This window comes from Pan troglodytes, chromosome 6, assembly GCF_028858775.2.
Source record: "Pan troglodytes isolate AG18354 chromosome 6, NHGRI_mPanTro3-v2.0_pri, whole genome shotgun sequence".
NCBI classification, from domain to species: domain Eukaryota; kingdom Metazoa; phylum Chordata; class Mammalia; order Primates; family Hominidae; genus Pan; species Pan troglodytes.
In genome coordinates, this window is record NC_072404.2 from 144,695,555 (window position 1) to 144,723,182 (window position 27,628).

General features: G+C 39.0%; 1 protein-coding gene across 6 annotated transcripts in view; it reads left to right on the forward strand.

The window, feature by feature from the left end:
- The window catches only part of AHCYL2 (adenosylhomocysteinase like 2), a 207,798-nt gene that overhangs the window by 116,825 nt on the left and 63,345 nt on the right, over nt 1-27,628 (forward strand). Inside the window, exon 1 of one of the 6 annotated variants that reach the window (XM_054656295.2) lies at nt 26,571-26,981. The exons of 4 other annotated variants lie outside the window; for them this stretch is intronic. In XM_054656295.2, the coding sequence (XP_054512270.1) occupies nt 26,925-26,981 (57 nt within the window). In that variant the 5' untranslated portion in view covers nt 26,571-26,924. Of the gene's footprint in view, nt 1-26,570; nt 26,982-27,628 lie in introns of those variants that run through there. One more of the 6 variants, XM_054656294.2, reaches the window with a different exon arrangement.

Below are 27,628 nucleotides of genomic sequence, written 5' to 3' on the forward strand. Positions count from 1 at the left end.
AGCATAGCATATAATTCATTGGTACCACTTACCAGAGAAAGAAAGGGAAAGTATAGGAATGAAGAGATCTGGCGGTGGCAGTGGCTGGCAGGGTGGTGATGGAGGTGGGAGGCAGATGAAGATGGAATGGAGGACTGAGTATGTGTAAGTCATTGATAGCAGTAAAAGTGACTATTGTCCCCAAAGCTTTCTTGTCGAATGCCTGTGAATTTCGAGGGTGGGAATAACACACCCATGGTTATCATATGAAACCTATTTGTGGCAAGATAGTAGAAATAAAACAAACTGTGTAATCTGTCCACAATCTTGAGAATTTACCAACACTTGGAAAAAAATAGCAAGTGCTTAAAGAGAAGAATATCAGTGTAAAGGAGCATGGACTACAAGTCTGTTAAGTGGTACAGGCAGTAATTACAACCATTAAACCACTCAGAACAATGGTTTATCTCCAGGGATATAAAGGTAAAGCTTTATGTGGGAACCAGCATGTACTTTGGCATTAAGAGAAGGGAAGGAGAACAGAAAGTAAATAGAAAGAGTTTAATAAGAAGGAGACAGAGCAGGCATTTTAAACTGAGGAAATTATATGCGAAAGTACAGGGGTGGAGTTGGGAAGGGACACCAGTGTTGAAGTATTCCTGTTACTTGTTGGTATCATCATTCACCCTATCAGCTGGTAGGAGAGCACCAGAAACCCAAGTCTTCTTAGACTCCTCCTCCCCATTAACTCAAAGGTAATATCCAGAAGAAACAAAGAACATTTGTGGAAGGAGAGTAAGAGTCATGACTCAGTTTTGATCCTAAGTGACCAGAATAATAGATTTTAAAAATATATGGGTAGGGAGGTAGTTTGAAGGAGACAATAATGAAGAGAGAGACCCCTTCCTTTAAAATAGGAATAAAGAAGCAAAAGGTAGGTGAATATACCAAGAACTTCCAATTAAAAGATGAGGGAACTTGTAGTAATCTCCCTTCTGTGTGTTAGAGAATGCGGCTATGTAGCTTTGTACCTTGAGGGACTTAACAAGGGTTAATTATAATCAACCGTTGAAACACACTGTTCTAAACGCAGTATTATTCACTTGCCACCTATTTTGGGAGTTCATGTATAAGCATATAAAATTACCATTAGACTGTTTCAAAGTGGTAGACCTTATTTTAAAGTAAGAGCATTTATTTTACATGTTTAAAATAAGGGATATGTAAATCTTCCCTTTCTCCCTACTCACCTCTGTTCACCACAGGCAGTCATTGTTGACATCATCTTGTGCTTCATTCTAGAAAAATTTGGCATATATGTATATAATATTACACGTTATGTGTTACAAGTATATATTAACATACATATCTTGATAATGTATTTATACTATGTATCTTGAAACAATTTCATTTACATCTTTTAATTATGTGAAATCTTTTCTCTTTTCCTTTGGCCTCTGGCCCCATTTCCTTTATATAGGGAAGTATACTATGGGGATATAAATTCCAAATACCTGTTTTGTTTTTCTATCCAATTTTCTATTTCATTGCATTCACATTGGATTAAAGTTGCTTAAAATAGCAAAACATTTTCCTTTTTTATTTAAATTTTTTTGTCTTAAAAAGCATGAGGAGAAGGCATGGAAATATTAGTCACATTTCTTGGTATTCAATATTCCTGTGAGTGGTGTTTATTAAAAGCTCATCTTTCTTGCTTGGCATATCCGTACAGTTTCCTCCCACTACAGGGCACTAGGATATTGTTTGTTTTTAGTGGTCTGTTTATGATGAACTTGGCATTAATTTTCATATGTTTTCTTATTTGTCCTGCATTATAATAGGAATTAAATCGTCATGCTCATGTCACTTTGTTAGCGATATATGGACAATTAAGGCACTTTCCCTGCTATCAATTATGACTTCGAAGACTATTTTGTGCTTAATACTTAAGAAGAAAGGGAGAGGGGGAGCTTAGAGCAATGGGAAGTTCCAGAAATAGACCTCTACCTATAGAAGGAACTGGATTTTGAAAAAGAAGCCAAGATAATTCTGTGGGGAAAAATTTTTCTTTCCAACAAATGGTGCTGGAACAACTAAATACTGTTTGGGGGCAAAGTGAACTTTGTTTCTGATCTCATTCCAAGTATAGAAGTTAACTCAAAATGGATCATAGACTATAGAAAAAAACAAAGGAGAAAATCTTCATGACCTTGGGATAGGCAAAACTTTCTTTGCACACAAAAAATACTCTAAAAGAAAATGTTTTGATAGAGTTCTCCAAAATTAGAAACTTCTATTCAAAAGACACAGGTAAGTAAATAAAAAGGCAAGCACAGACTGGGAGAAAATATTCACAACACATATACAGAAAAATGACTGGTATTTAGAATTCATATAAAGGAATCTAAAACTCAGTAATAAGATAATCTAGTTTCTTAAATGGAGGAATGATTTGAACAGACATAGCACAGTACATACTATATGAATGCCAGTAAGCATATAAGATACTCAACACCATGAGAGAAGTGCAAATTAAAACCACAGTGAGATACTGCACACCTGCTAGAATGGCTAAAATTAAAAAGAGTGACAATAGCTACTACTGATGAGGGTGTGGGACAGTTGTAATGATCATGCATTGCTGGTGGGAAACAGTTTATTATAAATTTAATATATTCTTACCAGGTGACCCAGCAATTTCACCCTTACCTATGCATTTACCCAAGAAAATGAAGCCCATTGTTCACATGAAGACCTATACACAAGTGTCCATGGCAGTTTGATTCATAATGGCCCCAAAGTGAAACAACACCACATGTCCATCAATAAATGAATGGATAAATAAAGTATGGTACACCCATGTAATGTGCTATTCAGCAGTAAAAAAGAATGAACTACTCATATAACAGTATGGATGAATCTCAAAAACATTAAATGAAAGAAGCTAGATATAAAAGAGTATTTTATGATTCCATATGATTTGTATGACGTTCCATAAAAGGCACATCTATCTATAGTAACAGAACAGATCAGTGGTTGCCTCGGGTTGTGATAGTAGTGAGATGAGTCAGCAACAAAAGAGAAAATAAACTGAAGTAACCAAAAATTATAAGTGTTATGAAGGAAACAAAGCAGGTGGCAGTATGTATAAAGGCCCTAAGTTGGAAAAGAAGACTGTTGATGGAGTATAGTGAACAAAGGAGTGAGTGGTGGGAGAGCTAAATAAGCTACCAGGTCATGCGGAAAGAGTCCTTAAAAGGGGCAGGAAGCGGGGAGGAAAAAAGAGAGTTCTTACTAACTTGACAGGGAACAGACTGTAGCTCAAATAGAAATCCTTCCTTCAGCTGGGCATGGTGGCTCACACCTGTAATCCCAGCACTTTGGGAGGCCGAGGCAGGTGGATCACCTGAGGTCAGGAGTTCGAGACTACCCTGGCTAACATGGTGAAACCCCATCTCTAATAAAAATACGAAAATTAGCCAGGCATGGTGACAGGTGCCTGTAATCCCAGCTACTCGGGAGGTTGAGGCAGGAAAATCACTTGAACCCAGGAGGCAGAGGTTACAGTGAGCCGAGATCATACCACTGCACTCCAGCCTGGGCCACAGAAAAAAGAAAAGAAAAATTCTGCCTTCAGTGGGAGAGGGTAAGAAGGAAGCTGTGCAAATGAGGTTTGCCTGGTGATTGGAAAGGGAGAGAGTTTACATCAGACATTTTTCTGTTTTCTTACATTTATTTTCTTTTTTATATATAAAGTAAGTCTGCCACCTGAAGGTGAAGAAGTTGAGGGGACAAACATACAGTATTCTTTTTGGGAGAGGATAGGGGAGTATGTGCCTACTAAAGAAACTTTGTAAGATGACTGAAGAACTATCGATGCTCATTAGATGTTAAGGAAGGTGATTTTAATATGAAACCTGTCAGCTTAGTCACACATGGTTTTTCTCTTGCAACATGTAACTGCTTGGGCCCAAACATGGAATTAATTAGTATATGTCATCAGAATTTAGGTTTTGCCTGGCAAAAATAATGAAGAGAGTGAAGGTGTTGTTGTGGTTGGCTTGCTTTAGTCTAGACCGTTGATCACTGAGTGAAGGTGTTTCTAGAGTCATTATCAAGATGGACAGGAAATCTAGGCTAGAAAAGAAGGAAAATGAAACTGGGAAAGAGTTCATGAATAGGAAGAGAATGATAGGATCATTGTCTGGAGAACACAGAATTATATACTGGGGCCATTTCTGCAAATGAAGTGGCAGGATAGGATGAAGTGATCTCAGAGTGACTTCCAGGTTTCCGAAATAGAGGCTCAATTATTGACATAGGTAATCCTAGAGGAGGAAGAGCAGGTTTGGGGGGGTAAGATGATGAGTTCAGTTTTGGACAGGCTGTGTTTGAGGAACCTGTGGGATGTATAAGTGGAGATGTCCAATGAGCAATTAAGTATATAGATCTGAGAGATCTGGGCTAAGTAGAGATTTAGCAGTTATCAGCATGTAGATGATAACTGAAACATGGTAACAGAAAAGATTATCAGAGAGGATTTGTGGGGTAAGAGAAGGTAAGGGTGTGTAATTTCCTTTTTCTACAACCAGAGTGGTTGTGGTGGTGGTTGGTATTTGGTTTTGTTCCTTTTCCTTCAGTATTGTGTCTCCTTTTTCAAATAAATCCTAGGAAATACAACATGGAATGATGGTAAGAGCAGAGTTAAAGTCCTGTCTTTGCTGTTTCCTACTATGTGCCTTGAGTAGTTAAACTTCTCAGAGCCTCAGTTTTTTCAACTGTTAAAAACAGTGGTATCAAAAGAATGAGAAGACAAACCACAGACGGAGAGAAAATATTTGCACAAGACCTATATGATAAAGGACTGTTATCCAAACTATGAAAAGAGCTCTTAATAATAAGGACACAAACAACCTGATTAAAAAGTGGGCAAAAGACGTGGATAGAAAACTCACCAAAGAAGATATATATAGATGTCAAATAAGCATCTAAAAAGATGCTCAACATCATATGTCATTAGGGAAGTGCAAATTAAAATCATTTGAGATACCACTACTCATCTATTAAAATGCCAAAATTCAGAACACTGATAACACCAAGTTATCAACACCTAATGAGGATGTGGAGCAAAAGGAACTGATTCATTGGTGGGTATGCAATATTATACAGCTACTTAAAGACAGTTTGGTAGTTTCCTAGAAAACTAAACATATTCTTACCATACAATCCAGCAATTCCATTCCTTGGTATTTACCTAAAGGAATTGAAAACTTATATCCACACAAAAACCTGCTCACAGGTGTTTATAGCAGCTTTATTTATAATTGCCGAAATTTGGAAGCAATTTTAAAGATGTTCTTCGGTAGGTGAGTGGGTAAATAAACTGTGGTACATCTAGACAATGGAATATTATTCAGTGCTAAAAAGAAATTAGTGATCAAGCCGTGAAAACATATGATAGAAGCTGAAATGCATATTACTAAGTGAAGTAAGCCAACCTGAAAAGGCTACATACTGTATGATTCCAAATATGTGACCTTGTGGTAGAGGAAAAATATGGAGACAGTGAAACGATCAGTGGTTGCCAGGGGCTGGGAGAAGGGAAGGATAAATAGGCAAAGCACAGAAGATTTTTAGGGCCGTGAAATCATCCTGTATAATGCTACAATGATGGGTACACATCATTATACATTTGTCTAAACTCATAGAATGTATAACACCAAGAGGGAACCCAAATGTAAACTGTGGACTTTGGGTGATAAAGATGCGTCAGTGTAGGCTTATTGATTAACTGTAACAGATGTACCACTCTGGTGCAGGTTGTTGACAGTGGGGGAAACTATGTCTTTGACGGGCAGAGGGTATATGGGAACTCTCCTTCTCCTCAATTTTGCTGTGAACCTAAAACTGCTCTTTAAAAGTCTATTTTTAAAAACAGAACAGCTGTGATATGAAACTGCATGGAGACAGGTCAAATAACTAAGGGCTACTGGTCTAAATTCAGAATCACCCTCAGCTGTATAGGTATTTATGTGTTCACTTGTGGCTTAGCTTACTGCTGCTTAATGGGAAAGTTTTGCTTCCCTTCCTCACCTCTGTTTTTTGTTTTTTTGTTTTTTTTCTTTACAGTGATAGTGAACAATTACAGTCCTTGGAAAGATTGAATTATAGCTTAATGAATGTACAGATACAAATGTCTGGATTTTTATATTGCCAGGGGTAGAAATGACGAGGGAAAACATGCAACCCTCACAATTAAAAGGCGTTTATTTCACTATTCTAAGGAATATTTGAATCTCCTTTCAGTTGTATCCCTTACCTTGTTTACTTTACACCCAAGTGGCAGTTCATACTTGAAAGCTTTTCAGATAGATATTACAGTACCAATCTACTTTGGGTACCAGGACCTCCTTCCCCTGTGGATTCCAAAACAATTTCTGAAAATATGGGAGAAGGATCTTCAGTTATACCCACGTATACAAAATAGCATATGTCTGGATGAAAGATACATCTGGAAATTTATCCTACAGATATTCTCACACATGTAGAATATTCACTACAGCATTATACATTCATATGTAGAATGCATTACATTCACATGTAGAAGGATATTCACTACAGCATTGTATCATGGTGATAAATAGCACAAGGTAGGAGCAATCTAAATGTCCATTGGCAGGGAACTGGTTAAATAAATATTGGTATATCTATAAAATAGAACAATGTGCAGAAGTTAAAAAGAGTGAGGCAACTCTGTATATGGATAGTGAAAGTCTTCAAGATAATGTTGAGGGGGAAAACTGGATGCAGAACTACATGTATGATATGCTACCATCTGTGTAGAAAAAGAAACAATAACCCCCCCCACACACACACACATACATGCTTTTATGAAAAGAATGTCTCTAGAAGAATGCACAAGTAAGATTTCTCTCTAGAGAGGATATTCAGGTGCTGAAGGAAAAGGGTAGAGACTTTTCACCATATACTCTTTATATCTCTTGAACTTTGTGCCATAGTTAAAAACAAATGAAGAAATAAAATTCAGATTTTAGAAACCTATCTTATAGGATTATCATGAGGATTAAATGAGTCATGTATATAATCTAATGCATTGTCTGGCATCTAGTTAAGTATATAATACTTACTAAATATGATACTTACTAGCCTTTGTTTGTCCCTTCCCCTCCAGTTCCATAATTGCTGTTTGGAGGGTTCACAGGATTTATTTTCTTCACCTAGGCCAAGGATTGTTAACCTGAATGGATCAATGAACCTTTGAAATTGCAAATTTTGTATAAGCATATGCTTATTCCAGACTTTCTAGATTCTAGAGAGAAGAGAGTCTGTGACTTTAATCAGATTTGCTAAGGAAGGGAAGGTCCCATGGCCCTAAAAAGTTAAAACACACTAACCTAAGCTGTTTTGCTATTTTATGTTTCTTTCCACCAGAAAATACTCTGCTGTCAGATCGTTTTCTCTTTATAGCTAGGAAGAGACTCTGGCTGACTTTTTTTCCTCATAACTTTTATCTTTTCTAAATATATCATGTCTGGGCAAGTAATTTAAACTTTCTAGGTCTCAACTTCTTAACTGTGAAAAGAAGTGATTGATCTGGACAAATTCAAAGGTTCCCTTCATCTTGAAAATGTTTTGATTCTATCTAGGTTTACTATGTATGGACTTTAAAAATTAGAAATATTGTCATAAACCAAGAAAAACCCTTATGCTAAGAATAATCTTTAGGTAGAGACCTAAATCTTGACTGAGGGATAAAATTGGAGGTTTGTATATACAAATATAAGAACTTATGTCAGGCCGGGCATGGTGGCTTATGCCTGTAATCCCAGCACTTGTGAAGGCTGAGGCAAGAGAATCACCTGAGGTCAGTTCGAGACTAGCCTGGCCAACATGGTGAAACCCCATCTCTACCAAAAAAAAAAAAAAAAAAACCCCACAAAAATTAGCCAGGCGTGGTGGCACATGCCTGTAATCCCAGCTACTCAGGAGGCTGAGTGAGGCAGGAGAATAGCTTGAACCCGGGAAGTGGAGGTTGTAGTGAGCTGAGATGGCATCATTGCATTCCAGCCTGGGCAACAATGCAAGACTCTGCTTCAAAAAAAAAAAAAAAAGTGTATGCTAACCTGATTCCATATAGAACAGCCATGGTTTATTTTCACACTAGCAATAAAGCTATCTTACTAAAGAGATAGGGCTATGTAAGATGCCCTGGTAGTCCTGTTGACATCTCTGTAAAACCTCTCCCATCTCAAAGTCTTTTCTCTGCTTTGTTTTGGGAAAAGGGGAGAATAGTAGAACCAGTGAGTTGTAGTTCTACACTAATAAAAAATGCCTCTATCAATATTGATCATTATCTGTTACTTGATTGAAGTCCAGATCGTAGTTCTTATTTATGAAAAACCAATCTGCATACTTTAACTCAGATGTACATTTAGTTATTCATATTATTGTACAACTCAATTACTCAGAAACATTTGTCCCAAATTTATACTGTGGTCATTTTTGCCTATTTCTTCAAAAGGCTTTATAGAAGATGGGATTCTTGACCTACAAGGCAGTTCAGGGTTAATACATTCAACAAGCATGTGAAGATAAGGGCATTTCAGATAAAGCATGCAGAGGTACCTGGATTCAGGTTTTAGCTCTGTGTCTTATGAGCTCTGATCTTGGGTCAGTCACTTATCCTGTCCATACTTGTTTCCTCAGTTGTGAAATGGTGATAATAAAAGCACCTACTGTATAGCATTATAAGGATTAAATGAGATAATACATGCCAAAACAACATAGTATTTGGAATGTAGAAAGCATTCAATACATGTAGTCTTTTTTTTTTTTTTGGAGATGGAGTCTCACTTTTGTCACCTGGGCTGGAGTGCAATGGTGTGGTCTCAGCTTACTGCAACCTCCGCCTCCCGGGTTCAAGGGATTCTTTCACCTCAGCCTCTCAAGTGGCTGGGACTACAGGTGCATTGTGCCACCACACCTGACTAATTTTTGTATTTTTAGTAGAGACAGGGTTTCACTATGTTGGCCAGGCTGGTCTCGAACTCGTGACCTTGTGATCCTCCTGCCTCGGCCTTCCAAAGTGCTGGGATTACAGGTGTGAGCCATTGCACCCAGCCTCCTTCATTTTCTTTTCTTTCTTTTTCTTCTCTTTCTTTCTTTCTTTCTTTTTTTTTTATCTTTTAGGGATGGAGTTTTGCTCTGTTACTCAGGCTCTCAGCTCACTGCAATCTCTGTCTCCCAGGTTCAAGTGCTTCTCCTGCCTCAGCTTCCTGAGTAGCTGGGATTACAGGCTCCTGCCATGATGTCCCGCTAATTTTTGTATATTTAGTAGAGACAGGGTTTCACCATGTTGACCAGGCTGGTCTTGAACTTCTGACCTCAGGTGATCCACCCTCCTCGGCCTCCCAAAGTGCTGGGATTACAGGCGTGAGCCACCGCGCCCGGCCCCGGCCTAATTTCTTTTTTAAAAGCAAACAATTCATCCTTAAGTATTAGAAATAGCATAAATTTTATTTTATTCTAGAATATTATTAAATTCTAAAATAGCAGTTTTAAATAATTTTAAATTTATGAAAGTTGAAAAAAGTTTTGAATTTTATTTTAAAACAAGTCAAAGATATATACTTATTTTTGGTGTTTCCACATAGGCATAAGGAACACTTTTGGATTTAAAAAATAACAACTTATTGGATGATAGTGAAGTTACAGAGATTATAGTAGGTATACCTGGAGATACCAGCAGGAACATAGTAGAAATAATAAGCCAAAAACACTTTTGTTTATACTGTAACCAATCTCCTTGGAAAACTTTAGAAAACACAAAAATATACAAGCATACGTTCCATTTATTCAGCCTGATGACATCATCACACATACAGCCTCTGGAAAACCCCACTCTACACTCAAGAGAGAATGAAAAGTGAAAAAGACAAAGGACATTTTAGTATTGTGAAAATGCTTTTGACCTCAAAAGCCACTGAATCAAAGGGGAAGGTGAAAAGGAAATCGCCATTGGCAATGGTAGAGGCTATGGAAGATTGGGTCTTGCAAAATTTATTAGAAGACGTTTCTGAAGAGAAGACCTTCTGAGGCACCCCTTTGCAGGTAAAAAAACATTCATGTCCTCTTTCTCCACAAAGCTTTTGTTAATCACCAGACCTCGCAGTGGTCTCGCAGCACCTCTTAAAGCAGTGGTTCTCAAAATGTGGTCCATGGACTCCCAGGAGTCCCTGATACTGTTTTTCAAGGTCTGTGAGGTCAGAACTGTTTTCGTAATAATACTAAGGTGTTTGCCTTTTCTATGGTGTTGACATTTTGCACTAATGGTACATAAGCAATGATAGGTAAGTAATTAATAACCATTAGTTATTGTATTTGTCATTGGTGTGTACTTGCAGATAACATCTTTCTTCCAGTTTCACTTAGAATGTTTTTGATGAAGCCATTAAAATGATTAGTTTTATTAAATATCAATCCTGGAGTATAATTTTTTTTTTAATGAACTGGGAAGTACACATAAAGTACTTCAGCTGCATGCTGAAATATAATGGTTGTCTTGAGGGAAAGCATTCCTGATTGTTTGAGTTGCAAACTGCACTAGGCTCCTTTTTTTAATCGTGTATCTCTTTTACTTTACAGAGAGACCATGGTTATTCAGGTTTGGGCATCTGGCAGATATTTTCTTGAAAATGAACGAAGTGAGCCTGTCTCAAGGAAACTGACAGTATTTGTTGTCAATGATAAAATTCAAGCTTTCAAATGGAAATTAGAATTTTGGAAAACCCAAACCCGCCACCATGAGCTTGACAGCTTCCAGTCAAGCTGTCCCCGGTGTAGACCTCGTATTTGAGCTCCAGACTCTCACTCTACCTATCTATATATATACTGTGCCCACATAAATGTTTCATATTCTAAATTTAACATGTCCACAATGGAATTTATTTCTCCCAAAAATTTCTCTCTTTCACTCTGCCCCAATTTTTCTCATCTTAGTAAATCACCTCCAACCCAGTTGTTCAAACTAGAATTGACGTCATTATTTCTTTTTCCTCACCTCCTACTTCCAATCTGTTAGCAAGTCTTTTGAGTTCTGCCGTTAAGATAACCTCAGATCTGCCTGCTTTTCTCCACCTTTGCTATTAGCCTATTCCAGGTTACCATCATCTTGCACTTGATCTACTGCATCAGGTATCTCATTGGTCTTCCCTTCTTGCCTGCCTCTAATCCATTTTCCACACAGCAGCAGATGTAAATAGAAATTATTTCATGTCACTCCATTGCTTAAAATCCTTTAATAATGCCCATTATACATAGAATAAAATTCAAATTCCTTAGCTTATAAGGCCTTTCATGTTTAGGCCTTTACCTCCTCATTCTTTTTTTTTTTTTTTTTTTTTTTTGAGACAGAGTTTTTCTCTTGTTGCCCAGGCTGGAATGCAATGGTGTGGTCTCTCGGCTCACTGCAGCCTCTGCCTCCCGGGTTCAAGCGATTCTCCTGCCTCAGCCTCCTGAGTAGCTGGGATTACAGATGCCTGCCACCACACCTGGCTAATTTTTGTATACTTTTAGTAGAGATGGGGTTTCACCGTGTTGGCCAGGCTGGTCTCGAACTCCTGACGTTAGGTGATCCGCCTGCCTCGGCCTCCCAAAGTGCTGGGATTACAGGGGTGAGCCACCATGCCCGGCCATTCTTTACATTCTTTACAACCTCATTCTCCCTTTCATTCACTAAATTCCAGCCACACAAGTAATCTTTCTATTCCTTAAACATGCCAAGTTCTTTCCTACATCAGGGGTTTTGCAATTACTATTTTCTTTCTTTCATATAGCAAGCTTTCTCTCATCCCTCTGGTCCTAGTTCAAATGTTATCACCTTAAAACTGCCTTTCTTGATTATTCTATCTAAGGTAGTTTCTTCCTTTTATACCTTATTTAGCCTCTTGGTCATTTCCTGTATAACAGCATAAATTTAATTATTTCATCTATCTATTTACTTAATTTTTTATCCATCTCCCTTATTAGATAAAAATAAGCAAATAATTTTAGATGTGTTAAGATGGAGGTGCCTATAGGAATATCATAGAGTGACGCCATCTAGTAGGCCACTGTCTGGAACTTAAGCTCAGAGGGAGATGTTATTAATAGATACAGAGTTTTGTAAATTACCTGTACGTTAATAGTAAATGAAGCCATGGATACAGGTAAGAGGAGATTTGACTGAAGAGGACACAGAGACTAGAATAGAATCTTCAAGAATTCCCACATTTGAGGGACCAAAAAGAGAAGCCCAAAGGAAACTGAGAATGAAGATATTTTGGAGATCAAAGGAAATATAATATCAGAAAAGCCAAAGGAAGAGAGTCTTTCAAGGAAGAAATATTAATAACTATGTCAAAATCCTGAGAAGTAAAGTAAGCTGAGAAGTATCCAATAGGTGTAGCAATAAGGACATAGTAACCATGGCATGAATAATTTCAGTGGATTGGCAAGACAAGACAGACCATAATAGATTGAGGACTGAATGGAAGGTGAAGAGTTGTGGATATACTGTAATAAGTTTAGAAAGCCAAGGAGTTTGGCATTGAAGGCAATCAGTCCCCAAGAAGGTGAGAGAGAATTTGATCCAGAGCACTGGTGGAAGGATAGATTTTGATGGGAAGAGAGGATCTTCCATTAAAACAGGAGGGAGATAGGAGAAGATGGATGTGGGGAAGTTTATAGGTTTGAGTATTGAGAAGTTGGAAAAGAAATTGTTTCCATTTAATGATTTTAGTTTTTTCTGTAAAATAAGAGTAGAAGTAATATACTGAGAGTAAGGGATGTTATAGCCAGACATTTGAGAAAGTATAGAACATTATGACAGCTGGTATGGAGACAAGAAGAAAGGGCTGAGTAAGGAAATGTAACAGGATTACTAGGTTGTATTGACCTGTGTATCTGGGTTGTTTTCAGCAGCAGAACAGTCCAGGCGCAGGCATGACCATTTGGTAATGGTAGTCTGCCTATGTATGGTCCCTTGCAAGTCTTCACTGTGGATGACATTGAGTAAGACTTGCTCTTGCAACCGAACATAGACTCTGGTTAACACTACAATGTCAGCATTGCATTAAGAAGATAGATTGAACTTCCTTCCACTTTCTCTGTCACTGCTAGACTTGGCAGAAGATTTTGACTACAGCATCTTTACCTTGTAGAGAACTGCACTTAGAAGCAAAGTTGAAGTGATTTATGGACCTCACAGAAGGGATTTATAGCTCCCGTAGGAAATAATTGGCTCATGACCTTTAAAATTAGAGGAAATTTGCCTTGGAGTCATCCAGAGCGAGTGAACACAGCAGCACAGTCAGTCCTCATTATTTTCAGATTCCATATTTGCAAATTTGCCTAGTCAGTAAAATTTATTTGTAACCCCAAATGAATACCCCCGATCCTTTTGGGGTCATAGACATGCATAGAATGGTGAAAAATTTGTGTCACCTGACATGCATTAAGAAGCAAAAAATGTCCTGGAATACAAACCTTCAAGAAGACCTACAGAGCTGAGGTCAAACATGACAATGGTCTGCCTTCCTGTTTCATCCCTTATACTGTAAACACGTGTCCTGTTCATAATCTGTTTAGTGCCATATATTTTTGAATTTTTGTGCTTTCTTTTAGTGATTGCACTGTGTAAAATTGTCCCCAGGTGTCATGGTAAAGTGTTGTCTAGTGTTCTTAAGCTCAAAAAGGCTGTGATGTGTGTTACTGAGAAAATGTGTGTTAGATCAGCTTAGTTCAGACATGAGTTATAGTGCTGTTATCTCTGGGTTCAATGATAATGTACCAAAATACATTAAATAAGATGTCTTTAAACAGAAATACATATAAAACAAGATTATCTATTGACACAAATGCTGAGAATCACATGCACCTAACCGTGTATTTTTCCTAGGAGCAGTGGTTCACTGTTGGCAAATTTAGTGTTCATGGCAACTTTATAGAATGTAACTACCTCAAATAATAAGAATCAATGTATTTTATATATTTATTTTGGAGGACCTTAAAGTATCTCACAGACATTAGCTCATTCATCAACACAACTTCCAGAAATTAGCTGCTAGAGAATGAGTTGTTATTTGGAGGATAAGGGAAAATTCACTCTGTAGGTCTCCCTTAAGGTTTGTATTCTAGGACAATTTTTGCTTCTTAAGTAGACAGTATTTTACCCTTGGATGTAAAAAGATCTGCTTGCTAATTATGGTTATGTTTGATTGATTTGCTTTGGAACTAATTGGAATATTCCCTATTTGACTTCAATGGGGAAAGGTTAAAAGGTAAAGAAAGCATTTTGGAAAGCAGTCAGAACTTTTTGGCAGAAAAGTACCAGGTAGAGAGAAATAATCATAGTGGTTATTATCACAAATGTAAAAAAGGTAAGGATATAAATTGCTGGATACATATTTGAATGTGTTATGTTGAAAATGGCTACTCACATATATATTATAGGAACTTTTCTCTCCTTCAACTCGGCATTCAAACCTTTGTCTAGATCCTGCTAATTCTTCCTTTATATGATTTCTCAAATTTGTTCCTTCTTTTTCATTAATATAGTGATAATCTGGAAATCCAGACTTCAACCATTTTCAAAGTTGACCTCAAAGTTGCTCTCATTTCTTTCAGCCACATTTTCCCTTGAATGTAAGAGTTACACAGTAATAAACCATCTTCCTTAAGCATATTTTTATCACATTCTGCAGACATATTACTGCCCTACTTAGAAACTCAGTGGCTGCTAGTTGTCTATTTTTAAATTACTATAAACCACTCTCTCTTCATGTTCCTCAATTCTCCTACAGCCTTTCCACCCTACCCCCTGTAATTGATGTCATCTCATAATTCATTGTGTGTGTAGGGGAACCTCTAGATGTTAATTCCTTCATCTTATTATAACCAAATCTATAAAGCTGCCTGTGTCTATTCCTTTTTTCCCTTCCATTACAAAGGAAAGAAATATTAGAACATAGGCATCTTTGATGAGGGGCATTATTTTGTCTACCACACATTTCTTTTTTTCTTCTCAATATAAGAGCAATGTATCCTCATTCCAGAAAAATTAGAAAACAGACCAGCAATTTAGGAACTGTGTAGGCCCTGTTGATCTCCTAACGGAAACAGAGATCCTTAGTTCATGTTGATTAAGAAGGGAGGGTCTCTGATTTACTTAAGGCCTTTAAGATACTCCAAAAGTTTGTCAAAAGTCACAGAGAAGAAAAGTGTCACCTTCCACATAAAATCCATGGGGAAAAGGAGTACTGTAAGACTCTTGGCAAGGTATTTAGTTTCTCTAGGTCTTGGCTTCTTTATCCTTAAAATAAGGAATTGAATTAACTGATTTTTAAAATTATTGTCTTTTAATATATAAAGGCTGGTACCTACATTCTACTAAAAATCAAAAGAGATGAATAGATAACAAACATAGGTTTGCTAGTTTTTTAATCAAATCAATGTATAGTGTTATTTCGGGATTCAGTCAGTTACATTTTCACAGTCATGAAAGACAAGGAAAGACTGAGAAGCTATCACGGATTGGAGGATACCAAGGAGGACAACCAAAAGCGATGTGGGATCCTGGATGGGATACTGGAACTGAAAAGGGGTATTAGTGGAAAAACTGGTGAAATCCAACTAAAGCCTGCAGTTTAGTTAATAGTTAATAGTATTATTAGGTAATAGTATTGCACCAATGTGAATTTCTTAGTTTTGATAATTGCTGTGATTTTACAAGAAGTTAACCTTAGAGGATGCTAGGTGAAGTACATATGGAAACTCTGTACTATTTTTGCAAGTTGTTTCTAAGTCTAAAATTATTTCAAAAGAAAATGTTTTTTATTAATAAGAGTGGGAAAGCAAGCCACAGAGGGAGAGAAGTTGTTTGCAAGATTTATAACTGCAAAGAACTCAAAATCAGAATGTATAAATAACTCATACAAATCAGTAAAGACTGACAACCCAATAGAAAAACAGGCAAAAGACTTGAAAGACTCTTCACATAAGATGATGTCCAAATAGCCAATAAGCATATAAAAATGTGCTTGGTGGGCCGGGCGCAGTGGCTCACGCCTGTAATCCCAGCACTTTGGGACGCCGAGGTGGGTGGATCACGAGGTCAGGAGATCGAGACCATGCTGGCTAACACGGTGAAACCACATCTCTACTAAAAATACAAAAAATTAGCTGGGCGTGGTGGCGGGCGCCTGTAGTCCCAGCTACTTGGGAGGCTGAGGCAGGAGAATAGCGTGAATCCAGAAGGTGGAGCTTGCAGTGAGCTGAGATCAGGCCACTGCACTCCAGCCTGGGTGACAGGGCGAGACTCCATCTCAAAAAAAAAAAAAAAAGAAAGTGGGGCCTCAAATAGATATTTGCACATCACTGTTGATACCAGCGCTGTTCACAGTAGCCAAAAGCTGGAAACAACACAAATGCCTATCGACAGATGAATGGATAAACAAAATGTGGCATAGACATAAAATGGAATATTATTCAGCTTTAAAAAAGAAAGGCCAGGGGCGGTGGCTCACCCCTGTAATCCCAGCACTTTGGGAGGCCGAGGCGGGCGGATCACGAGGTCAGGAGATTGAGACCATCCTGGCTAACACGATGAAACCCCGTCTCTACTAAACATACAAAAATTAGCCGGGCGTGGTGGCGGGCGCCTGTAGTCCCAGCTACTCAGGAGGCTGAGGCAGGAGAATGGCGTGAACCCGGGAGGCGGAGCTTCCTGTGAGCAGAGATCGCGCCACTGCACTCCAGCCTGGGCGACAGAGCGAGACTCCGTCTCACAAAAAAAAAAAAAAAGGAATGAAATTCTGCCGTATGCTACAACATGGAGGATCCTTGAGAACATTATGCTAAGTGAAATGTCAGTCACAAAAGGACAAATAGATTGTATGATTCCACCTATATGAGTTACCCAATGTAGTCAAATTCAGAGACAGAAAGCAGAGCCTTGGTTACCAGGGGCTGGAGGGAAGGGAGAATGAGGAATTGTTGTTTAATGGGTATAGAGTTGCAGTTTGAGATAATGAAAAAGTTTTGGAGATGGATGGTGGTGATGGTTGCACAATGTGAATGTACTTAATGCCACTGAACTGTATACTTAAAAATGGTTAAAGTGGTAACTCTTATGTACATTTACCACAATTTTTTTTTAAGTGGTTGTGTTGGTAATGGTAGTGGTGGTGGCAAGATATAGATGAAAACCACAGTGTGACACCATTATCTAGAAAGGCTAAAATGACAGAGACCAAGGATCTGAAGCAACTGGAATACTGAGATCTTGCTGGTAGGAATATAAACTAGAACAAGTATTTTTGGAAAATTGTTTGACATTATCTAGCTGAACATATGCATACCCCATAACCTAGCAGTTCCCCTCCTAGATATATATCTGTAGAAATATTTTCATATGGGTACCGAAAGACATACAAGAATGTTCACAGCAACATTATTTTTTTATAGTCCCCAAGCTGAAAACAACCAAAAAGCCCATCAACAGAAAAAATGGATTCAGTAAATTGTGGCTGTTCATGCAATGGGATACTTTCCCACAATATAAATAAAACTTCTAGTAAATGCAACAAACTTGGACAATTCTTAAAAATACATTGATAAGAAAAAAAGACACCTTAAATATTTTATGATGTTTATATCAGGTTCAAAAATAGGCAGAACTGATCAGTGGTGACAAGAGTCAGGACAGAGATTACTTTTGGGGAGGAGTGAGGGTAACAACTGATAGGCGACCTATGAGAAGGCTCTAGGGTACTGGGAATGTTCTAGTTTCTTATCTGTGTAGTGGTTGCATAGGTGTGTTAACTTTTGAAATTTTATCAAGCTGTAGCTTTGTTATTTGTGTACTTTTGTAACTAAGTTATGCTTCTATAAAAAGTTTATTTTAAAAAAGAATATAGCGAGAAGCACACATTCTACATTCATTTAATGGCATTATGTTTCATTGTTTAACCCCCAACCTCCAGCTCAGTGATAAAACTGAGGGCCCTAAATGCAAATTCCTTCCCACTCTTATTCTTGTTGTTTTGAAGTTTAAGAACAAGTTTTCAAGTTTAAGCTTGACTTTTCTTTGAGAACAGCTTTAGCTAGAGGTGCTAACTATGCAGCAAACTGAACCCTGACCTAAGTGGAGCTCTAATTAGCCGGGTCAGGGAAATTGAGAATTTAAGTCCATACTCCACTCCTGGATTCTACAGGTCTTAGGGAGTAGAGAAGGTAGCTTAGTGACTGCTTTAGAATACTGTAATCTTTGTATTACTTAATTGTTTATTTGAGAAACACTGGATTAGTCAGTGGCAAGGAGGTACATTTAGTTTATACTAAGCATAATTTTGTTATAGTGATGTTTCTATTTATAGTTTTGTTAATTTTTACTCATACCGTGTTCTCTTTTCCTTCCTTTTACTCTTCAGCTACCTGTTCTATATTTAATTCATTTTAGGCTTTGCCCTGAGCTAGCTAGCTATTTTTTTTTTAATTTTAATTTTTTTTTTTGAGACGGAGTTTTGCTCTTGTTGCCCAGGCTGGAGTGCAATGGCATGATCTTGGCTCACCGCAACCTCTGCCTCCTGGGTTCAAGTGATTCTCCTGCCTCAGCCTTCCCAAGTAGCTGGGATTACAGGCATGTACCACCACGCTCGGCTAATTTTGTATTTTTAGTAGAGACAGAGTTTCTCCATTTTGGTCAGGCTGGTCTCGAACTCCCGACCTCAGGTGATCTGCCTGCCTCAGCCTCCCAAGGTGCTGGGATTACAGGCGTGAGCCACCACGTCCGGCCACTATTCTTTAAATCATATATTCATCTAGCACATATTCATGGGTTGTTTACTATGTGCTGGGCACTTGGAATACAAAAATAGGACATATAACTTCTGTTCTCAGATTGCTTGCAGTACCAGTGTGGAAAGAGACAAATGATCAATTATAGTATCAATGCTGACATGCACTGTGATAGAGATCAGTCTGGGGGATCACTCAGTAATTCGTGTAATTGATTCTTAACCTAGACCAGGAGCTGGAAATGTCTACTGAAGGAAATTACAGTTAATCTATAAATTTTGAAAGACGTGTGTGTGTGTGTATGTGTGTGCATGCATATGCCTATGTGTGCTTTCATTCAGAGTGGGAAGGTAAGGGAATGTAGAGCACCAAGGCTCCAGAGATAGGCAGAGACCAAGTCATGAAAGGTCTTATATGTCATCATGCTAAGGAGTTTCGATTTTATTTTGAGGATAGTGAGGAGTAACTGGGGTGTTATAAACAAGGAAGTGATATGGCATGTATAAATGAATTTAATGAATTGAAGTAGGCTGTTACATGAATGGAATTATCTAGGTAAACTTCTACTTTTCAAAGTGTTGTCCCAGCCATATTGTCATCATCTCAGAGCTATTCAAAATGTAGAATTTTGGGACCTATTCCAGACTTTCTAAATCAGAATGGGCATTTTATTTTAACAAGATCTTCACATGATTTATATGCACATTCAAGTTTGAAAAGCACCGATTTAGACAGATAATGATGATGGTCAGGCTTTATACAGCTGGTGTGAGGAAGATAGGACAGATTGCAAGAGATATTACGGAGTACATGTTCTTCCCTCTATTTGGAATACTCTTCTCAATTCCCCTCCAACACACACCAGGTAACTCCCCGCTTATCCTTTACCTTTCTGCTTAAATGGAGCTTCTCTCATGCCACGGCCCCAATACACATAATTGGTGCCCTTGCCATATACTCCCATGTACTTATATTATCATTTCTCACACTTTTATATACTTATTTAATTGCCTCTCTCCTTGTACTGTAAGCACCACGAAGATAAAGATCATTTTTCTGTGGTACTTGGCACACGGTAGGCACCCAGTAAATATTTGTGATTTGATTAAATGAATGAATTCTTCATGTATAAGAAGAGAAAATGGATTTGGGTATGCTAGAGAGAAGGATGTACATGCTGTAATTATTAACAATAATAGTTATTTTATGTATGTGTGTGTGTTTGTTTATTTTTGGACACCCAGTCTTGTTCTATCTCCCAGACAGAGTGCAGTGGCATGATCATAGATCATTGTAACTTCAAACTCTTGGGCTCTATCCTCCCATCTCAGCCTCCCCAGTAGCCAGGACTGTAGGCGCACACCACTATGTCTGGCTAATTTTTTTTTTTTTTTTTAAGAGACGGGGTTTTGCTATGTTGCTCAGGCTGAATAATAGTAAATTTTAAATAGCACTAATAAGTTCCAGGTGCTAAGTGCTTTATTCATATTAATTTATTTGATTATCCCAGCAATCCTATAGGATAGATATTCTTAATAGCCCTATTTTACAGATGAGAAAACTGAGGCACAAAAAGGATAAGTAATTTGCCTAAGGTTATGCTGTTGGTAAGAAGCGAGATTCAAACCAGGCAGTTGAGTACTACTCTGCTCTATCTAGTTTTGGACAAAATAGCTTCCTGGTGCTTAGTGTTTTATATGTATTAGTTATTTAATCTTTATAAAACCAATGTGTAGAAGATACTGTTATCCTGATTTACAGACAAAGAAACAAGGGTTCAAAAAGGTTGTGTAGCCTGAGGATACACAGCTAGTAAGTGATGAAACTGGCCTTCAAACCCAAGTCTATTCAACTTTAAAAGCCTATAGTCTTTACCTGTAATGATGATGCTTCCATGTTGGTCCAAAAAATACCTGTGAGGTATGAATTTTAGATTACTGAGGAACTGATAAGTAAGATACCTAACATCATTTAGGTTGTGAGATAGGGAGAAGGGCTCAACAATGCCGGTGTCTGTGATAGCACTGGCATTTTGAGTTTGAAGGAGTAAGGGAGATTTAAGGTCCAGCAATTCCAGCCAGTCTCATACTTGACCACATTGAGCTTTGAACTCAGGTGGTTAGGAACTTTAGCCTCCATAATAAGCTGAAACTTAGGTGACTAAGGAATAGTTATTGGTTTTCTTGTTTGTTTGGTTTTTTTTTTTTTTTTTTTTTTTATGGTCTCAGAGAATCTAGATGGATTGGAAATAGTGTTAGAACTGGAAGGAACCAGTTCTAACCTTCCACAGTTCACTCTTCCTTACCTCCCTCCCATTTTATGATAAGGAGATTGAAGAAGGCTAATTAGGTGATTTGCCAAAGTCCAATAAAACAAAGCCAGGAAAAGAAGACAGGGTCACATTCTTGTATTCCTTGCCCTGTGCCTTATCTCTAGGTTCCAGATTCATCACCTTTTGATTAAAACTGTTCTGCCATTATAGTAACATCTTCACTGCCTGGTGGTTTTTTTAGCTTTGAGCCCTGAAAAGAGTAACTTTTTGTCCCTTCCCCTTTGGCCCTAAGCACATACTCACTGACTTCAGATCATCCGGCAGGCCATATGCCCTCATGGATGACGATAGTATCGAGTCAATACTTGTGGGAATACAACTGGCACAGAGGATTTTGAGCTGTTTTTGGAGTTAAGATTCTTCTAAGCTATTCAGATACTTGGTCAATTTTTGTACAACAGAAAGCCGCAGGAGCCGATACAGTTTGCATAACTTTTTTTGAAGTTGCCAACTCCTCACCTACATGTTAAGGGTAATATAATCATATGCAGTGGTCTCACTCCTGCCCTGGCTATAGGTGTATCTTCTAAGGCACATTATGGTAAAGTGGAATTATATTGGAAACGAATTTATAACTAGTACTTATACCTATACCTTATGCCTTACACAGTCTTTGTCAGTTAATAGGCCTTCAGTTCTCAAATGTAATAGCTACTATTTTATTTCCATTTCAGAATTGTTGCAGAAAGATGTAGTGAGGTTGCAGTGTTCAAATAGTCTATTTTAGTTAAAACCTACAGTAAGGAAACAAAAAAAAAGTCATAACTAAAAACAACACTTAGTTTAGCCTGCCAAAGTGATATATTTTACTTGTGTTTATTCTTTTATTTATTTATTTGAGATGGAGTCTCACTGTGTTGCCCAGGCTGCTCACTGCAACCTCTGCCTCCCGGGTTCAAGCAGTTCTCCCTGCCTCAGCCTCCTGAGTAGCTGGGATTACAGGCGCCCGCCACCATGCCCAGCTAATTTTTGTACTTTTAGTAGAGACAGGGTTTCACCATGTTGGCCAGGCTGGTCTCAAACTCCTGGCCTTAAGTGATCCACCCGCCTCGGCCTCCCAAAGTGCTGGGATTACAGGCATGAGCTGTCATGCCTGGCCTATTTTATTTTTAATCTTGTTTCTCTAAAAGTCATTTTCTTCTGTGGTTTAACACTATCATGAAGGTCGTCATCTTCTATTTATTTAATCATTACATAGAGAAAATAGGCTGGGCACGGTGGCTCATGTCTGTAATCCCAGCACTTTGGGAGGCCAAGGTGGGAGGATCACTTGAGGTGAACTCCTGGGAGTTCAAGACAAGCCTGAGCAACATAGTGAGACCCCTATCTCTACAAAAAATTAAAAAATGTGCCAGGTGTGGTGGTGCACACCTGTAGTCTCAGCTATTCAGGAGGTTGAGGTGGCAGGATCACTTGAGCCTGGGAGTTCAAGCAATGATCACATCACTGCACCTCAGCCTGGGTGACATAGTGAGACCCTCTTAGGTTAGAATAGAATAGAATAGAATATTAATTTTTTTCTTTTACCTTAAAACAAATTTTTTTTAACTTTTTATTATTTTTTAATTTTTGAGATGGAGTCTCACTCTGTCACCCAGGCTGGAGTGCAGTGGCGCGATCTCGGCTCACTGCAACCTCTTCCAAGTTCAAGCGATTCTCCTGCCTCAGCCTCCTGAGTTGCTGGGATTTTAGGCGCGGGCCACTGCACCTGGCTAATTTTTGCATTTTTAGTAGAGACGGGGTTTCACCACATTCACCAGGCTGGTCTCAATCTCCTGACTTCAGGTGATCTGCCCACCTCGGCCTCCCAAAGTGCTGGGATTACAGGCGTGAGCCACTGCGCCCAGCTTCTTTTACCTTTTCTTTTTTAAAATTATTATTGTTACCACACTAGTCTACACTATCAATATAATCTAGTAATTTTCTTATCACTGAAATATTCTAACGGTTGGGCTTCACTCTAGCCATAAAATAGACTTTTGGCCTTAATTTGTTCCTAAAAGTTTCATTATAATGCAGATCAAAATGGATTACAATGGGTGCAGATCGAGCAATGGAAAATGGATTATATATTCCTGCAGAGATAATATAATTAAGGACTAAAACCCTACTAAGGACTTCTCGTCAAATAAGTCATATAGTTGTAGTCAGTAATATAACTAAGCCTCATAAATATAAAACAGTGTTCCAAATTCTATAAAATGGACATAAACATATTGAATACATTGAGTATGCAAGTTGCCCCCAAAGTATAATTAAGAATACGTACAGCATACATAAATTTTAAATTTGGTAATTTCTTAAGCACCTACTATATCGCAGGTATTGTAGGCAAATCAAAGTAGGCTAAGCCCCTGAAGAGCCTGGAGACTAACAAGGGGTAGCACACATACATAGGAACTATAATTTGAGGAATGGTGAGAATAGTGATATAGCCAAAGAACAATATTAGATGAAGGGGAGATTCCTTTTTTAAGGTCAGGTTTCATGGTAGAACTGTTATTCCTTTAAATATTTGAAAAGTGAAGATAATGGAAGTGAAGGCAGAAACGAATGCATTTTGATTTGAGAAAATGACATGAGCAAAGGCATTGAGGTAGGAAAGAACACAGCATGATAATAACATAATTAAGAGCTACCATTAATTAACTCCTTAGAGTATGTACCCTTTTAAAATCCTTGCATCAGTCCTGTTAGGTAGGTAGCTGTTATTATTTCCACCATACAAATTGGAAATTGGAGTTATATAGAGAGGTCAAGTAAGTGGCAGAGGCAGGATTCTAACCTAACTCTGTCTGATTCCAAAACCAGTGTTCATGGTCACCACACTGTAGTCTTTACATTCAAGAAGTAGCAGATAATACAGTTTACCTGGAGGATAGAGTATATATATATATATATATGGATATGAAGTGGATTGTCTTCTGGGAAAGGATTTGTAGAGGGTTAAGAGGCAGTGAAAATGAACAGAAAGGGATAGATGAAAGGTTTGGTGGAGGAGGGCACAGAAATAATATCCAAGTGATTGTTCTGGGGACTGCGGGAAAAGGGGAAAATCAAAGGTGCCTGAGGTTTCATATATGGTTGCCTGAGGACAGTGGCATCACAAACACAAAAAGTGAGGAGAAGAAAGTGTTGTTTGGAGGGGGGCGGGAAAGGAAAGACAGATCAATAATTTTGATTGTAGATGTGTTGCATTTAAAGCACAGATGAAATACACCATTGGCAATTTAGGTAACAGATGTGACTTCTCATTTTAAGAAGTCCTCTGGGTTTAAAGGAAGACCAGAGGACAATAACTAGAGGTTGCTAGGAGCTAAGACTTTATCAGAGTTGACACTCTGACTTCAGTGGGCCTTATTTTCCCTGCATCTCATCACCCTGTGTCCTGACATCACTCAAGTCGCCTCAACTCCATAGCTCCTCTATGACCACAGCTTCCTTTACTTCTACCTCTGCTGTTCTTATTTCGCCTGCTCTCCACCCTCCCTGTGATCCCTTGATACGTCTGAATGCACCTGGTTCAACAGTCCCTGTTTTCACCTGCCTTTCTCTCCAGTCAAACCTCTGGCCTTTCATTTGAATTCTGCCCTCTCTGGCATCTTACAGTACCTCTTCCATAGATATTACCTTCCTCTCCTCCATTCCAAATCCAAAGGACCATTCTCTTAAGTAATGAAGGCGTTACAGGGTGATGAACTGTGAACCCCAAACATCTGAGACAGGTCTCGGTTAATTTAGAAAGTATTTTGCCAAGGTTGGCCGGGCGTGCTGACTCATGCCTATAGTCCCAGCACTTTGGGAGGCCGAGGCAGGCGGATCACCTGAGGTCAGGAGTTTGAGACCAGCCTCAACATGGCGAAACCCTGTCTCTACTAAAAATACAAAGTTAGCCGGGCATGGTGGTGCATGCCTGTAATCCCAGCTACTCGGGAGGCTGAGGCAGGAGAATTGCTTGAACCTGGGAGGCGGAGGTTGCGGTGAGCTGAGATCACGCCATTGCACTCCAGCCTGGGCAACAAGAGCAAAACTCCGTCTCAAAAAAAAAAAAAGTTTATAGAAAGTTTATTTTGCCAAGATTGAGGATGTGCACTCATGACACAGCCTCAGGAGGTCCTGATGACATGTGCCCAAGGTGGTCAGAGCACAGTTTGGTTTTATACATTTTAGGGGGACATGAGACATCAATCAACATATGTATGATGAACACTGGTTCAGTTTGGAAAGGCGAGACATCTGGAAGCAGGGAGGGGGCTTCCAGGTCATGGGTAGATAAGAGACAAATGGTTGCATTCTTTTGAGTTTTTGATTGGCCTCTTCAAAGTAGGCAATCAGATGTGCATTTATCTCAGTGAGCAGAGGGGTGATTTTGAATAGAATCGGAGGCAGGTTTGCCCTAAGCAGTTCCAGCTTGACTTTTCCCTTTGGCTTAGTGATTTTGGGGGCCCAAGATGTTTTCCTTTCACAGAGCCTATAATCATAATTATAATATTGTCACTGTTAGCTGTAGAGAAACTATCCTCTTCAATGGGAATTAACACTGTAAAGAGTCCTGGTCCTTAAAGGGACCAAAGCAGGCATATCTTGTTAGGCTTCCTTTGTGCCTGAAACCTGTGGTACTCTTATTGGATAATATACTCTAGGAATGAACTAAGCAGGTGAGATAGGCTAGCTTACCTTTTTTCTAGTTATGTCTTATTTCCAAAATTCTGAAGTGTGCAGCAAGGAGGGAGTTGGTATGGAGAGATAAAGCAGAAACAACTTCGGAGGTCCTTTAAGGTGATAGTGTACAGGGCTACTGCACTGGCATCCTGTTTCTTCCTGAAACCAGATCTGTGTGTAAAATCCAGCATTGGTTAGGGACTTTGAGGCAGTACTAGTCTTGGTTGGAAACCCTGGCTGTCTTCTAAACCTACACTGTGGTGGCTTCTGACTAGCCTCAGTGAAGCCACTTTGCAATCAGCACCTGTGTAGTCTGTAGCTGCGGGCCCTGAGGCCTTCGTGTATGTAGCACACGGAGCCAGCAGAGGGAGCTGTCGTCCCAGAACTTTCTTAGAGTTGCTCAGAAATTCTGATTTTGAAAAAGATCTTCCTAGGCTCCATCCGAACCTCCCATGCAATAAGACTCTAACTTGAGATATGCGAGAGTTTGGTGCCAGACCCCTGGTGTGAGCAGATGGGGAGCTTCTGCATAGCTGTTTAAACTTGAAAGCCCTAGGAGCTCTTGATTTCAAGGAAACGCCTGTTTACTGATCCAAATCAAGCAACTCTTGAGACAAAATGGGAGTGCCTTCCTGACCTCAGTCTTTATTGATCTTGGTATCCGCACCTCCAGTGACGTGTCCTGAAGGGTGGGAGAGAATTCACAAGTGCCTCACACACAGGGAAAGAAGGAAGTCCAACTATTGCTGCAGAAAGTCCCCACTGGGGAGGTGCGGGTAGAGTGTTTGGGTAGCATTAAAACAGTGAGTGCCCTGTGAGAAGCACAGTGCCTGGGTGCAGCACTTTGCATCAGCTCTGATTTTGAAATCAGACACAGAAGGCTTTGAAGCCGGCCAGTAAGGGGTTGTCAGGCAGTTGACTAATGCTCTTGATTTGAATCGGAGGCTGCTGTGAAAAGGGATGCAGCTTCTGCTAGCCACTGTGAACTTCTGAATCTCACTAGGGTTGGGTCTGCTTTGGGGCACTCAGATAACCCCAGTATTTCCAAACCAGCTTTCCCTTTTGCTTCAGGACATATCTTACCCAAGCCTGCACTATGGAGAAGTGGGACGGTAATGAGGGCACCTCAGCTTTTCACATGCCTGAGTGGATGGTGAGTTCACTGGTCGTTTTGTTTCTCCTTCTGTTTCTTGATAATGACAGGCAACCGTTTCTGACGGGTGACAAGGATCATCTCTGAGAAGCTCTTACCAAGATCCGTGGTTGGAAAAACAGTTATTACTCTATGTTCTGATTAGTTCCTAGGTACTAGGTCACCGCTGTTTCTTAATTATCCATGAAGCTGGGAAAGGTGTGAGAGTTGCCTGGCCAGGGCTTGTTGCCTGGTCATCTCTGGTGGGCAGGGGCTTTCCTCCGGCTGCTGGTGTGATGTATGGGTTGTGTTTCCTGTGACTGTTTTGCACTTCTGTTTTCAACCTGATGCTTCATTTGTTTCTCTGGGGGTAAAGAAAAAGAACAATGAGGAGAAAAAACAAAAACAGAACTTACAGAAATGGTGCTCTCTCAAGTCTGCAAAGATTGCAAACATTTCTCCCCTCCCTGCCCGTATTTTTCCCTTCAGTCACAACATTTCCCTATTTCCCCCCCAGCTATCCTTTATATATATATTTCTCTAAGGCAGGAACTGCAGCTCTCTTGGTACAGTTCTTCAGAATACCATGTTTGCCTGATCAGTAGTTTTACTAAAATGATAATAAGGACTTATTTGTTGATAAGAACTAGCATATAAACCTATTATAT